Raw genomic sequence first — 16,308 nt, forward strand, 5'->3', positions numbered from 1 at the left:
AGCAGAGGGAAGGGTTGCAACTTTGAAATGTTATCTATATAAAATGTTCCCCTGCACTGGAGAGGAAGAGGCAGACTACTAGTAGGATAGGTTGGTGTTCAGTTAAGGGAAACTCAGAGTAGTAGACCCATTGAAATCAGTGGGATTAATCTGAGCCTATCAGTTTCAATGGCCCTACTCAGCATATGGTAAAAATTGGATACCACCCATCAGGTTTCAATCAGGCTTCTGAACATTTAATATGCAAAGCTGAGTAAGGTTTTTGTTCACAAACACAGCGACGCTTCAACTGTAAAGGAGTCCACTTTTAAAAAGATGACACTAAGATCACACTTGTGTGTGTGTGTGTGTGTGTGGTACCTCAGTTTACACAGTGGTACCTCGGGTTACAAACACCTTGGGTTACAAACACTTCGGGTTACAGACTCTGCTAACCCGGAAGTAGTACCTTGGGTTGAGAACTTTACCTCAGGATGAGAACAGAAATCGCACACCAGTGGCAGCAGGAGGCCCCATTAACTAAAGTGGTACCTCAGGTTAAGAATGGTTTCAGGTTAAGAACAGACCTCCGGAACGAATTAAGTTCGTAACCAGAGGTACCACTGTACACACACACACACACACACACACACACACACACACACACTTGTGTGGGCCTGACAGTGACACTTACTAGAGAAATAAGGAGCAAATTAATTTTGTTGCACAAAATACCCTCTGCCTCAAATCTAGATTCCCACTGTTCGTGTTGTCATAAATGAGATGGGGCCTGATCATTATCCCATACAGGCTTAGAATGCATAATCTCATACAGGCTGAGAATCTGCTACAGCGATTGGGACACATCCAAAAAGAGGGTAGCTAGCTGCACATTGCACTCAGACGGGCAGAGCATGCTTATGCAATCAAGCTGCTGTGTTGCTGCTTGTAAAGAGATTCGGCGTCAAATATGCAAGAATACTTTTATTTTTTTTTAAGAAATAATAAAATAAGACATAATATATATATAAAAATTTTGTACAGTCCATGATTTGTGCAGTACATTAGGAAGACTTTGATACAAAAGGCTGCAAACAGGAAAATAAGTAAAGGAGAACGATTGTCAAATGCCTGTTGGTTTTGTTCACCTTACAAACAGCTGCAGGACAGAAAATCCATTTACGAGAAGAGAGAGGTCTCTCCAGTTGCCTGTGGGGTGGCAACTGCGCAGCACTCTCCTACCTTAAAAATGATCAACAACAGCAGCCAGGTTTTTGGGGTTTTTTGTTTTGTTTTGTTTTTTAGAAAAAGAAGACATTACAGTACTTATCGGTTTTTACTTTGCAACCCCACCCCAACAAATAAAAGGAGAGGAAAAATAAGAGAGCAAAAATATCAGATTCAGAACCCTTTGTCTTTGCCAAATGCATGTGCCATAGAATGAATAGTTATGAAGGGGGGGGGCGAATCTGTGACTGAACCATGTACCCAAAGAATACACACATTTTTATTCATTTTAAAACCTTGCACACCAGGCCACGGTTGAGAAACAACAGCAACCCATAGCCTTTGTTGCACGAGCGAGATAATAAGGCTGCAACCCTATACTGTGTGCCCACTTCCTTGGAAGTAAGTCCCTGTTGAATCAATGGAACTTACTTCTGAGTAGTAGACCTGCTCAGGGTTGCACTGTTAGTTACGTACAAGAGAACCCGCGCACCCCACCCCACCCCCATTCAAGTATTTCTAGGGAAAAGGAAAATTACTGCTTGTCTCAAAGCTCTTATTTGTGGCTTGAGGACTCAGGTCTGCATGCAGTCTACATTCCAGTGATGTCAGTGGGGAAATTTCCCATCGGTGTAAGTGGTGAGCTATTGCACCACAAATCTATACTTGCTCAACACTTTGCACAATTGTCCCTTGTGATCAGCTGCTTCAAAAATAATCTTTCGATAGCTTCACAATGGTCATGGACCCTAAGGCTGAGCCTCCCAAGGCATGTTGAGCTTGCTTGCTTGTTTGTTTGTTAAAAAAGAACATCATGAGGACAATTAAGGGCCAGTAGGTACCATGATATATACATAAAGGAAGGTTTCGTTTTAGTGTGTGTTTTTCACATGCAGAAGCAAACAGGTAAAGACAAAGGGTTATTTGAGGAAGAGAAACATACCCCCGACAAAGAGTGCAATAGATTAACCACTCTCATCAAGTCTGTAGCGATCTGAATGCAAGTAAAAAGGAAAGAAAAAAGCCAATAGCAAGGACAAACACAATCAAGTTAAACATCCATGCCTAAATAAATAACAAAAAAATAACTCATAGCATTAGAAATCCCATAAGGCTTGCAATTATTTGCTAAAAACCATGCTAACCTGTAGCATCATAGGTTCTAACTGATGCCATCTTGGCCTTTTCTCCTATCGTTTTTCTTTTTCAATGGACTTCTCTATTTACATTTGGCTTTAAATATGAAAATACTTGATAAACTTTATTTTTAAAAAATGTACATTTTCGTTAAAAAAAATTCTGAAAACACAAAACCCTGCTTCTCAGGAAAAGAAAAATCAACTCTGCACCAGGAAAAGAAAAGAAATATTAGATTTGATTTTTTTTAAGGGAAAAAAAACAAAATCCCTTTCTCTGTGTGTTTGTTTTTAAAACAAATATATTCAACACTTTTTCAACCCACCTTTCCCTTTAATGTCTCAAATCTTGCAAGTGGGAACTTTGTGCATTTTGGAGTAGTTTCCTCCCTTCTTTGTTTGACATGTCACTAAATACTCTTTGGTTTGCTCTTTATTTTCCTTTGCAAAATATATCACAATAGCAGCACGAGTCATGTTCAATTGCTTTCATTGTTTCCCTGACCCAGAGACTCCAGTCAGGTTGCCATGCATATTTAGTACTGTGCCCCCCCCAACCTCCTTTTTTCACTCTTCAGAATTAGCCTCAGTTCATGGTACATAAACAATATCTGACTTAAGAGGAAAAACAAACAAACCTGCCTATATAACACCATCTCCAATTTCTGCAGTTTCGAACCCACCAACTCTGCAAAGTTCATTCTAGCTGGGAAATGCCACATTACTGAATTTGTCTCCTTCTGACATGGCAACTGTGGCCCGGAAAGCTTCGCAGATGATTATTAGGAACAGCATTAGACCCAGAACAAGCTATTTTTTAATGGCATACAGGGAGATCCAATACTGTAAAAGAATTTAAGGTTTATTCCCTCAGTTATCACCTTCTTCTTCCACCTGCTGGTAGGGCTCGTACGTCTATAACCTATGGGTGCCACTGAAACGGTACACTTGATCTTACGAGGCAGGGAGAATTTTTAAAGCATTCTTGGCAAGGGGCCCCCAAATGCCATTAAAGCCACGGTTCAGCAGTCGGTCGCAATAGCTGTTTAAAGATTTCGGTGAAGATATATTGCTATGTCTGTCGATCATCCCATCGTGGCTTTCTCAAGTCGTCGGAAAACAAAAAGAGGGAACTCTTTTACAGTATTGTTCCCTTCAAACTCACCTGCCCACCCCCAGCCCCCTGACAAACAATCTAGAAAAATTTTAGCATACTTCCCCCCCCCATCACCCTGGCAAGGAGAAGCTGTCCCATCGAAAACAAAACCACTGATCTCCTTGCATCAGATTATTCCACGTCAGTTTCCTATCTCCTGGGAGCAGTCTGTTGCTTTGTTCATGGCAGCCTACTGCGTATGGTCAAGTCTATCTCTATGGCTGAAACGATGGTTTTGCCAACGTGTAACAAAGCTGGATTAAACGTCAAATGGATCGTAACTATGGCCTTGGTTCCGTTTGATGGCTCACAATACAATCCTATACATGTCCACTCAGAAGTAAGACATACTAATAGGGCTTTTCCCCAGCTGCCTCTAGGATTGCAGTCCCTGCAAAATCCTGCTCCACTTCTAACAGGGTTCTGTGTTCTAAAAACTGGTCTGGAATGCATGACTTCCTAGTTGACTTTCTGCCACAGTCTTGCTGTTTTGCAAACAGGGAATAACATATGTTTGCTCCCTTTCACTCAGTTTCTTCTCCTCTCCTCTTTAAAATCAGAAGTTTATTTGCCCAGAAAAGGGTGGGGCAAAAAAAGGAGTCTTTTGTTTTAGAATAAGGTGCATTTTTTAAAAAAAAATACTACATGCATAAGGACCTTTGGGGAAGAAAGATAGTCTGAAAGCAACCTGCTCTGTTTAAGTAAAAAGCTGTGCAAATGTGTGCATTTTTTCTCTTTGGTATTCACTTAGGTAGCTTTGAAATCAAAACACATTTTGGATTTTTTTTTGGGGGGTGACTCCCATTCCATTCCCAAACACAAATTAAAAAATATATATCTTGCTGTAGGCTACTGCATGGCATTGTGTTACATAATACTTCTTATGTAACTGGATAGTACGAAGAGAAATTGATTCTAGCCACCAATCTACTGGCCTCATCAAAAGTTCAGATTCCTTAGCATCACCAGTCACTTTGTCTGACAGAGTGCTTTGAAACTAACAAGTTCAACACTGAGAATTTCCCCCTTTTCTGTTTTTGTTTTGCGTTTTTGTTGTTGTTTTTTTAAAAAAAGGATATATAAAAGGAAAAAAAACAAATACTACACTGCGACAAAAAATAATTACAATTTGTGTTCATGTAGTTAGCAGCAACATTAAAAAAATAGTAAGGCCGTCTCTTGCCTTTGTTATGCCATTAAAAACATTCTTGTTCCCAAGGGAGAAGCATTTTGGGAGACAGAGAGAGAAAAATAGACGACAAACAATACCACTCAACCAAAGCTTGCCTGCAAGTTCAAGTTTTGTAAAAAATATATATACATAATTTATTCTACAACATATATGTGCTTTCTAGTCAAGCACAGACATAGTGCTTCATGTTCCAATTCACGCTTTTGCTGTACCTCCCATGAAGACAGCGTTTTGAAAACCAGCCTAGCAGGACTTTTTGGCCTGCATGCCTATCTCTGTTTGACAGTACCGTCATCTGAAAAACTGTTTGCGGCCACTCCTGCATGTAGCCTGCCCGTTATTGACAGATATATTTTAACCAGAGCAGAAAACATTTCCATCAGTCATATTTCAGATTCCCGCCTTAAAGGCCTAGGCTCTAGGGGGACACCAGCTTGGCTGTGGGGCTCCATCTCTGGCTGTGTGTCTGTACTCGTGCTCTCGGGCACTCCATTGTCACTATCTTCTTCCTCTTTGCCCGTGAGGGCTACTTCGTTCTCGTAGCAAAATGAGTTTGCATTAGAGAGGATGTATTTCTTTTCTGCTAAGTCTCTGGCACTACAGAGGGGTGTGTTCGGCACTTCGTACGTTTTGTGGAACCTAGAATAATCCACTTTGTAGTAGTTCTTCTCTTCAAACAGTACAGGCTCATAACGGTGGCCCCAGAGGATTTCGTTTGCCAGATAGGAGCTACGGCACTGGGTAGTCATGGCAGTAGCTTCCACCATGCCTTCTAATATTACTACAATTTCAAAGTCTGTGTTGTCCAGATCTTGCTTACTTAAGTCATACAGTGGGCTCTCTTCATCTATTTCGTGGACAATTGTAATAGGCGACACCAAAAATATGCGGTCTATCCCGCTGTCAAACCCGACGTTGATGTCAATTTGGTCTAGCGGGATGTATTCTCCTTCAGTGGTGATTCGGGATTTGAGGAGCTGGGCTCTCACGTGAGCTTCCACCAAGTGGCTTTTGCGTAGATTCCCAACCCGCCACATCAAGCACAGCTTTCCGTCCCTCATAGCTATCACCGCATTGTCGCTGAAGATGAGAGTTTCGTTCCTCTTCTTCGGCTTGGCCATCTTAGCCATCACAGCACCAATGATGAAGGCATCAATGATGCAGCCGACTATCGACTGGAAAACCACCATAAAGACTGCAATGGGACACTCGTCCGTGACGCACCTAAAGCCGTAGCCAATCGTCGTCTGCGTTTCAATGGAGAAAAGGAAGGCCGCAGTGAAGCTGCGAACTTCAGAGACACAGAGTCCTTCCTTTTTATCGAGGTCCCCGTGCAATAAGGCAATCAACCAAAACACACAACCAAAAAACAGCCAGGAGAGGATGAAAGCCAGGCAGAAGATGAGCAACATCCACCTCCAGCGGATGTCTACGCAGGTGGTAAAGATGTCTGCTAGGTACCGCTGTCCTTTCTCTCCCACGTTTATGAACTGAACGTTGCAGTGGCCATCTTTCTTGACGAACCGGCTCCTGCACTGCTGCCTGGTGTGTACCTTGCTCTTGCCATTCCCAAATCCATTGGCAACAGCCATGGTGGCCAGCTTCATGCCGTCCTCTTCCGAGGAAACTATGCTGTAGCGGTTGGTTCGCACGCTGCCCATCGCTTCCGCTGTGGACTGTGGTGCTTCTGCTTTAGAAAACAGTCTGAGTTTCTGCAGAACCCTTTGGAGAAACAGTTTTGAATGCTCTCGGGGAACACACTCAGAGGAAAAAGAGAGAGAAGCCGGGGCCTCTGTCAGACCTTGACTGCGCCAAGGAGCCTTCCGATCGTCGCGGCCAACTTAGCAGCCAATCATCTGCCACAAGGAGACATGGCCTGTCATAAAAGAGAGAGAGAAAGTTGTGTCAGCAATTGTTGGGATCGCATTTCTATTTTTCTGCCCCCATGTGATCTTGTACGGATCCCGCTCCCAGCTTCGTTCGTTCCAGAGGACATCATCTTGTTCAGTGGCAACTCAGCATAGCCACGGGAAATCACACAGCTAATCTTAAAAGAAAGCATCACCTAATAGCTCGAGTTTTTATATGCAGAATCATAGCATAGCAAGGTACCATGAGGGTCAACTAGTCCAACCCCCTGCAACGAAGGAATGTTTCGCCCAACGTGAGATTATGAGACTCATGCTCTACCGACTGAGCGATCCCAGTAGATTCGGCCGATATAGGATGACAACTTCAGCCAAAGATGGTATAATGAATTTAATCTAACACAGTATGCAATGAGCAGAAACACATTTTTTGCCAGGGTCAGGGAGTGTCTCATTTAGTTACTCTGCAAAATTAAGGAAACAAGGTAACACTCCTTAAACTGTCCAGCATTTTGCTATTGGGGCTCACTTGTCCAATTCTGGTCTCTGGCTGCATAAAACCTTTCTTAAGGGTATAAAGGGGACTCACTTTAAACTCTAGTATTACACTGCCACCAGTCTGGATTGCCAATAGCCTGGTATCTTGTTGATTAGTTTTAAGCCATCCATTTTGAGATTCCTAGATCTGAGAATCATTGATGTGATTTATACCAGTTTTAACATAAGATAGTGGTGCAGCAATAAAACTGCTAGCACATTTGCAAAGCTAAGCAGGGTCCGGTATGGTTTCAATATTGGATAGGGAACTGCGTGCATTGCAGGGCCTATCTGACCCTTGAGGTCTCTTCCAACTCGATATTTCTATAATGCATTTGAATCCAATCCAAGTTTACCCTTTTGCAGTATTTGACATCCCTCCTCTTATTAAATGAAAGCTGATTGGAAACTAAGCACTGAATTTTGTTTTCATTTTTTTTCAGAATTCAGTCCGCAAAGCCATATGTTGCTAGTGAATCTAAAGCAGCTTGATGCTAGACATTGACATAGTGATCGTTGCAAGATAGTAGTAGAGCAGATATACAGAAACGAACCTCATGGAACTGTGAGTGAGATCCAGGTTCACCTTTATTGCGGGAGATCAGTATGGTGCTTGTGTTTTGTTTTGTTTTGTTTTGTTTTGTTTTAACTAATAAATTAAGTAAGCACAGGTTGGGACCTAAATCAAAATATGGCCGAACCAAAATATACAGACCAACATTCAACATGTATGCAATTTCCAAGGGCATTTAATATAGTAGTGAAACAATGGCCCTGATCCTGCTCTACTCATTCCCAACTAGTCATGTCTATGATGATGCATGTTCTTATCCCACGCAGCCAATCGGATGCTAATCTGCCTATGCATTTCAAAGCCTGCTTCCTTGTCTAGATCTCTTTTGTTGCATCCATCCATTTTGCTGCCATCTAAATTTCTGCAGCTCAACTGCCTGAACAGTGTGGTTGGAACTTTGTGAATTTGCTATGTGAAGGAGCTGCCATATAGTCAGGACTGGCTCATGTCCCTATGTGTTTGTTTGCTGCTGGGGTTTGTTTTTTTTAAAAAAATCTAACCCAGAATGCTGCTTGTTTATTTGAAAAGAGGCTTGCTGTAAGGCACGTGTGCATAAGACTGCAGCCATGAAGTCTTAACCACCTCAAGCATATTCAGTCAGAAGTATGGGCCACTGGATTCACAATCCTAACCATGTTTACTCAGAAGTAAAACATATTAAATGGGGATCAGGTAAGTAGGTCTAGGATTGCAGACTTACTCCCTAATGGTTAGGACTATAACTGTAGAGATGTTTCCATTTCTTTTCGTGACTCCTCGTAAGATCAATTTAAAATGCAGCAGGTGACACAACAGTAGTCTTGCTGACATTTTACTCTTAAAATGAAGAGGAGCACTTGCTTTGCATCATACGAAATTTGATGCACATCCTCAGTGGGTCAAAACCACAGGTCATCCCACAGCAAAATTTCAAACTCAAACAAACATCATATAACACTTAAAAGTCTAGAATAGCAATTCAAATATAGAAGATTTTTCATAGGTCAAGTGACTCTCAAAGCATGGCTCCAGATGATGCTATATAAACTTTTGTCTAATTCTCCAGGTCACAGCTGCATAAGGTAACCTTATATGTTAGGTACTTTCCCAGATAACAGAAAGCAGATCTTCCGATAATAATTACAGATGGAAAGTCTAGGCTAGATGTAGGATAGATCTGTCCCTGAGTGCTGAATGCAGTATGTAATGGGTGACATCTTCTTGAAATTAGTCAAACTTATTATTATGCTACGTATTTTGGCAGCTTTCAACAATCAAGGGTTATTCAAATGTGCACTAGTTTTCTAGTTAATTTATACCTGTCTGATCATTCGTTTGCAAGGCAAAAGTTCAATTTTTCCAGCAACTAATGTTTTGTTTTTTAGTTAAACAATAGCTCAGCCAATATCTAACCCCTTAGGCAAAACTACTTTCAGTGTTCAATTTGCACTATTTTACTGTTGATGTATAAACGTAGTCTAGAATATCAGTTTAAGAAAGAATCAGGTTTCTGTTTATACACAAACGAAAACAGTTAACTGAAAGATAGCTTTATTGGTCTGCAGATTATTCCATGTCAGAAACCACATCCTATTATTATTATTATTATTATTATTATTGTCATCATGCTGCATGCCCATGTTCAAATTACATTTGTAGGCATGCTGTTTGGGCTGATCTTTTTCTCAGATTTAAAGGAGGAAAACAAACCAGTTTAAGGGAGGGGAGAGAGAGAGAGAGACTGAAAGAAGGTCTACATGAGACTTTGGAAAACTACCTTGACCTTTGGCCATTTGATCAAATTCCAAGCATCACTCCAACGTAATACCAGCTTCCTATGAAATGCCTGCTCAAATTAGAACCCTAGAAATAGCACCAAGTACCTATTACTGGCAGATTTCCACTACCAGCAATAGTAATTGTTCCATATGTTGTACATTTGCATGGTATTATTAGCTAATAGAGTTTCACCACTACGGGCACTCTGCCTCTGGAAGCAAACCCTTTATGTGCAGGTTGGCTAAAATAATTCTTAAACAAAGAGCCTGGGGTTATAACTCTTTCAAGTGTTTATAGACTAGAAGTTCATCATGCAACAAAACTTTGGCATACCACACACAACACTTATTACAGGATAATAACCACCCTCTCTTTTAACAACACAAATAGGATAGGATAACCACCCTCTCTTTTAACAACACAAATTGCCCACTTCTGCTCCCACTGTAACTAGGATACAAACAGGGAGCAGGCAGAGGGACAAGTTAACCTTCACGATGAATCACCAGACAAGGTTGACAATGGAACATTAGTAGTTGCAGAAATCTCATGTCCACAAAGTGAATGGCAAAATTCCTGCTATTTATCCAAGCAGAATCAGGTTCTGGGGATGTTTAGAAGAACAGTGCAAGCATCTAACGCACACATGAATTTTGTGGGAACCACAGAGACAACAGAACTGATACAGCAGCAGCAGACCTACAGCACAGATGTAGAATTTGGACAGGACAGGGATCAGGCCCTGTGGAATGCTTTATGAGCATATAGCCCCAGCATTAATAGGGTAGTGGCAAAGTCTCAGAAAATTCTGAACTCTCCCTCCCTTTCAGCTGTCCAACACACGCACGCACACACACACCTTCCTTCGGAAATGAAGACACCACTCACTGTCCGAAGAGAATGCCCAACATCATTTCTGACGGTGCACTTTCTTCTCCTAGCCACAATTTACCAAACCCATGTTACCAACACCTGCTCTATTCCTATACAACAAGTTCACAGTACTGAGAGGTGGGTAAAAGTCTGCAGGCTTTTCTCCCCTTCCAAGCTGTTGCTACTTCTCCTGCCTACCAGCAGTCTTCCCACACTCTACTTGAAGAAAAGAGGGGGGAGGGAAGTAAGCTGACTGTGAACCCACATGTTAGAGAACTCCAGAGCTGGCTCCTCCAAAACCCTAAATAGAATTGGGATCAGAATCTTTCAGAATGAAGCTTCAATTCCAATGCCACTGCTAAGGTTATTAAACCACTGCTGTATACAGTAGTAACTCGGGTTAATAACTTAATTCGTTCTTAACCTGAGGTACCACTTTAGCTAAGGGGGCCTCCCGCTGCCACCGCTGTGCAATTTCTGTTCTCATCCTGAGCAACGTTCTTAACCCGAGGCACTGTTTCTGGATTAGCGGAGTCTGTAACCTGAAGCATTCCGTAACCTGAAGTGTCTGTAACCCGAGGCACCACTGTATTGAGCTAGCCTCATGCAACCTGAACATACCCCATAAATAAGTTCAATGCATTACATTTACTCCCCACTGCCTCTGTAGATGTGTTTCTGCATGTATGTGTTGACAGATGGAGAGAGTCGGGGGATTTCCCCCCTACTTCCACCCCAAATAATGGGCTCTGAATCTGAGCAAACTGTGTCTGGGAGGAAGCTTTGGAGCACAAGCAGCCTTCTGAATTTAAACACATTCACGCTTGTTTGAAAATTGCAATGATGAAATAGGTGAGAAGCATTCTTAAAAAGAAAAAAAAAATCAGCACTCTCAGGCTGCTCAGGGTTGAGCGAACAGGGGGAGAGAAATAGTTAATGAGCAAGCAGCAGTTATTCCCCAGTTGTCGCTGCACACCTCTGCTGAGGCTGTTCAAGGCACATGTTGCTAAGTGAACCTAACTACTACCTTCCTGTGCCCTGAGTAAACAGAATGGCTGTGAGCTAGAGCTCAAATCAATAATCAGAGCAATGCCCTCCTCTTCAAGTGGTTCAGGAGTCTATTCTGCCTTCCCCTTACTGGCAGTCTATTAATATTCTCAGCTTAATTTTTACATTTTTTATTGTTAAGGCACCACAATGCACAGGACTGCCCCTCCAATACCTCACTGAGACAGAGGACCAAAACAATGAGGGTGGTTTTAAACAACAATGCCAACAACAAGAAGAAAGTTAGTAGAAGGAAGTGTGTGAGGGGAAAGGGGGAAGGCTGAGAGCCTTTTGATCCCAGATCCTGCTTGTTTGGAGAAGATGGCAAGATATTTCTAGATGATGACAAACTAACAACAAATGACCAGAGTCATCACCAAGGGGGGGGGGGTCGTTGGCAAGCTGCTTAAGATGGAAAAAGAAAGGAATGCAGGAAAAAAGGTAAGGGGCAGACTACAGAAATTTTGCACAGTGAGAGAAGGAAAGAATCTGGGAAGCGGAAGTATTGGGAGGGGGGAGCAGAGTGATAAGGAAGAGGTTTTCCTCACAATAGTTTTTTCAGCTGCAGAAGCTGCTTCAAGCTCTAAACATTCCTGCTATAGCACAAACTATTTTCAGATGGCAACGTCTGTAACAGGCTACAGCAGAGCCAAAATGATTTGTTCTTTATTTATTTCTTATATTTTGCCCGGGGAGGGGGGAACCCTGATGAATCAAGCTAAAGTGATGCAATCTCTCTCCAAACGTAAGACATGCTGATCTTTTCTTTCGATGCCTGCTTTTGGCATGGAATAATACCAAGATTTTTTTTTAAAAAATAAAATAAAATAAGAGGGGTGGGGTGCAAACAATCCACAAGTTGCTTCGGAGCATCTTGGGGAAAGGTCGACATGTGGTATTTTAAGCTGTTTTGAAATATGTTTCAGAGCTTCAGGAGGACCTAAGAGGTCTTGATGCTGTGACCTATTCCTGAGTCACAGCATAGTTGCAAACCAGAGGCAAAAAAAGGAAATAGCAAAAATAATCCAGAGCTCAGCAGAGCTGGCAGCATTTTTTTCTGCTAAACTCCATCCAAAACAGTCCATTGCAAAGGCAATTAGATGCAGTGAAAGTTAAGAGCACAGAAGAACCGCCAGCAATTGCAGACAAATCTACCTGCAACAATTTTAGCAGCTACTGAATCTGGTACCTGAAAGCAAGTTTATAAAATGTTTCCATTTTTCGACCCCCGGGGAAATCTCCCTGCTGCAAGCAAGCAACAAACCATTTCTTACTTCTTTCTTTCAAGACCCTCAAGCCTATCGATCTGTGGGGGCTATAGGGTTACATTCTGACTCAAAAGAGCAACAGTTCGCAATATTCCTCTCGACTGAGAGGTTCCAAGCCACCCCGCTTCCCGAAGGTCAAAAAAGAGAGAGAAAGAGAAAGGCTTCCTTACCTGTCGGTGGATTTTAAGCTAGGCAAAAATTATATTGTTAAAAAGGGTGTTAGATCCAGAGGTGAGCAAAAAAAGGAAAACCATCCCCAAGCTCTCCCTAGCCTCAGCCTGCCGCTGGCAAGTGATACAACGGAATAAGCTACTGCCTCTCTTTTGAGCGCTGCCCATGTGATTTTTAATACCGGCTCGCCAGTCTCCGCCCACGGGGGCTTCCTCGGACCAATGAGCGCCGGGGGGCGGGGCCGGGAGCGCCTGGGGCTCCGGGGCCGCAGCTCCGCTCAGGCAGTAGGAGAGAGGGGAGCGGAGGCGACGGAGGTGCTCCCCGGGACTGCCATCCGCTTGCGCCCAGCTCCTCGTCCAGCAGCTCCGGAGTCCTGCTGCGGCTCGGAGGGAATTGAAACGCGGGTGGGTGGGAAAGGGGTTGCAGGAGGACCGACCCTGGGGGAAGTGCGCGTTCCAGCCCCGGTTTGCTTACTACGGGGCGGGTGGGAAAGGGGTAGCTGGCTGGTAGGGAGAGGGATTGTCCCGCTGCGCCCTCGGAGCATTTCTGGCCCTGCGGGAGGAGCCGTGGAGCGGCCGGTGGCGGTGGATGGACGCGTGGCGGGACGTGGGAGAGGCCGAGAGGGGACTTCTACCGTGGATGCTTCAGTGGAGATTGCTGCATCGCAGGGGGTTGGACTAAAGGACCTTTGGGGAGCCCGTCTGACTACAGTTAGGTGGTTCTCCTCGCTGAGGAAGTGCGGCAGGGTCGGGAGGAGGGCGCGGTGCCCGAGAGAGAGGGGAGGGAAAGAAAGAGAGAGGGGAGGGAAAGAAAGAGAGAGAGAGAGAGAGAGAGAGAGAGAGAGAGAGAGAGAAGAAAGAAAGAAAGAAAGAAAGAAAGAAAGAAAGAAAGAAAGAAAGAAAGAAAGAAAGAAAGTGTCTTTAATCACTTTAAAGGGGAGGACGTCTGGAGGAGCCAGGAAGTGAGAGACTTGCTCACCCTAAAGAGCAGCGCACAGGCGATGGTGGTGATGGGTCTTGCTTGCCTTTTTACAAGCTTGGACGTGAGGGCTTTTTGCAGGTGGGTTGGCACCAAAATATGAGGCAGAGCAGGTTGGCGTGGAGAAGAACAGAGACTTTAAAGCAGGTGGTCTGGAGAAGAGAGCTGTGTGTCTAGTGAGGGGTTGGGGGGGGGGTTGTGTGAAACATCAAAGGCTAGCTCAGGGTTGCCACTCCTTCTTTTCCTCCCCCCTGACAAGAGGTTTAAGCAGAAATCCAGCAATCGCAGGAATAGGGAGAATGGCACCCTTCTGGATTTCGTGCTGTTAAAAGGGTGCAGGGAAAAGTGGCAACCCTTGGGAAGTGAACTGGGGGAGCGCAGGAAAAAGGGGATGGTTGGGGGGGGGAGGGTGCCTGTGGGAGTAAAATCGAGGACTGCTCACTCTTTTAAAAACCGGGTTTGGGGGCAAAATCAATGGGGCGAAGAGAAGTTATGAGGGGCTGGTAGAGAATTGCACCTGAGGTTGGATTCTGGGGGCGGGGGGGGGGGCGTGATGGAGAAACCGGAGCGAAAAACTGGGAGAAGATGGTGTGGGGGATGCTGTGTGGGTTGCAGAGAGAGATAATTGGGAGTGTTGGTGGGGGGAATTGAAGGGAGCTCAGGGGAGAGGCTGAATGGCAGCAAAGCGATGTAGGCAGAGTGTGAGTGAATGAGACATTAACAAAGCAAGGAGGGTCTTTTATTTGTGGAGGAGTAAAACGGCTGACGAACGTGTGTGAAAAGCTGAATGCCTTGCCCTGGGAGGAATGGAGACAAAGAAAAGCTGAGCCTCTGTTAACGAAACGCAGCAAATTAGCAACAGTTAAAATCGTGGTTGTGTAACTATTGTCCCTAAAATATCACAAAACACGTTCGAACAATCAAGCTGTGTGATCAAGTTATTAAAGTGACTTCATCTCAAGCACCCGTTTATTTTCTCTCCCACCCACCACCCGAAATGGCCCTGTCACCAGCTAATTTGTCCAGAAATAAATAAATCCGTGGCCACAGTTATTCCAATCAGGTAGTAAGACACTGAGCATGAAAGGCACAAATTCTGTTCCTTATAGCCTCCGTCATCCTATGTCCATCTTCAAACTAGAGGTGAAATCATCTTATGCAGGATATTTTAGAGTTCCACACCAACTCATGTCCTCATATCACTAAATGTTTAATTGAATATGGAGTTTCTATCAGTATGTATTTCTGAAAATGAGGAAAATATCTACTCATTTCTCTCTTCTCCCCTTCTGAGAAATTTGCAGTTGGAAACATACAGAATTATTTTGTGTGCATAAGCCAATGTGTGCCTCTCATGTAATGTGTCTATAGCCAGTTTTTCTCATCTGTGCATTTTGTTGCTATAAACAGACATGGTGCTGTTTTAATTCTGTGCATTATTGTTTCTTTTAGGGTCCAGTGAGGACCTGGATAGCTGAGTTGGTTAGAGGGGTAGTGCTGATAACACCAAGGTTGCAGCTTCTATCCCAAAGCTAAAATTGTGAAAAAAGAAAAAAGCTCATAACTTCAGTCCTTAAAAAAGGTCAACAACTTTGGTCGGCCCTCACGCATGTTCACTTCATCAAATCTGGCCCTCTTTGAAAAAGGTTTGGGCACCCCTGGACTAGTTGGTCCTTAGGGTCCCTTCCAACTCTATAGTTCTGTATTATTTAGACTTAAGAAATAGGCCTTCGGTAAAGAAAGGCTAAAGTTCAGTACACACAGTAGAAGATCAAGAATACATTTTGGGTGGAATGTATACAGTGGTACCTCCGGTTACGAACTTAATCAGTTCTGGAGGTCCGTTTGTAACCTGAAACCACTCGTAACATGAAGCGCGCTTCCACTAATGGCACCTCCTGCTGCTGCCATGCTGCCGGCACGTGACTTCCGCTCGCATCCCGGGGCAAAGTTTGCAACAAGGGGCATCTACTTACGGGTTAGCGGAGCTCGTAACCTGCAGTGTTCGCAAGGAGGACAGTACATAACACGAGGTTCCACTGTACTTCGGTTTTGAAATGCTGATGTGAACAGAAGCAGAAGTATATACAGTGGTACCTCAGGTTAAGAACTTAATTCGTTCTGGAGGTCCGTTCTTAACCTGAAACTGTTTTTAACCTGAAGCACCACTTTAGCTAGTGGGGCCTCCCACTGCCGCCGTGCGATTTCTGTTCTCATCCTGAAGCAAAGTTATTAACCCGAGGTAATATTTCTGGGTTAGCAGAGTCTGTAACCTGAAACATCTGTAACCTGAGGTACCACTGTATTCAAGTCACTAGCCTCCCCCCCCACACACACACACTTATTTTTCAGGTCTTGTAGGTCATCAGTAACTGCATCTTTTATTCCACACATTTGTGTTTGGAGAATCCGACAGTGAAGGTGGGTCATATTTCCACGGGCTCGTAGTATTGGCTGATCACATTTGGTGGACATTCTCAATAGAAGGCGATGGCATCAGGTCTAGAAGGCACCCCCTGGTGATTCCCATTTGTTTGCCTGATT

At 43.7% G+C, this 16,308-nt stretch overlaps 1 protein-coding gene across 1 annotated transcript; it reads right to left on the bottom strand.

Moving 5' to 3' along the window:
- Positions 1 to 948: 948 nt before the first annotated feature.
- Positions 949 to 13,131, bottom strand: KCNJ2 (potassium inwardly rectifying channel subfamily J member 2). The gene is made up of 2 exons (XM_081180921.1): positions 12,786 to 13,131; positions 949 to 6,566 (listed from the first exon to the last, which is right to left on the bottom strand). Exon 2 carries the CDS (start codon positions 6,349 to 6,351, stop codon positions 5,074 to 5,076), a length of 1,278 nt encoding a protein of 425 aa, XP_081037047.1. The 5' UTR covers positions 6,352 to 6,566; positions 12,786 to 13,131; the 3' UTR covers positions 949 to 5,073.
- Between the last annotated feature and the right edge of the window lie 3,177 nt (positions 13,132 to 16,308).

This window comes from Podarcis bocagei (genome assembly GCF_964188305.1).
Source record: "Podarcis bocagei genome assembly, chromosome: 2".
Lineage (NCBI taxonomy): Eukaryota > Metazoa > Chordata > Lepidosauria > Squamata > Lacertidae > Podarcis > Podarcis bocagei.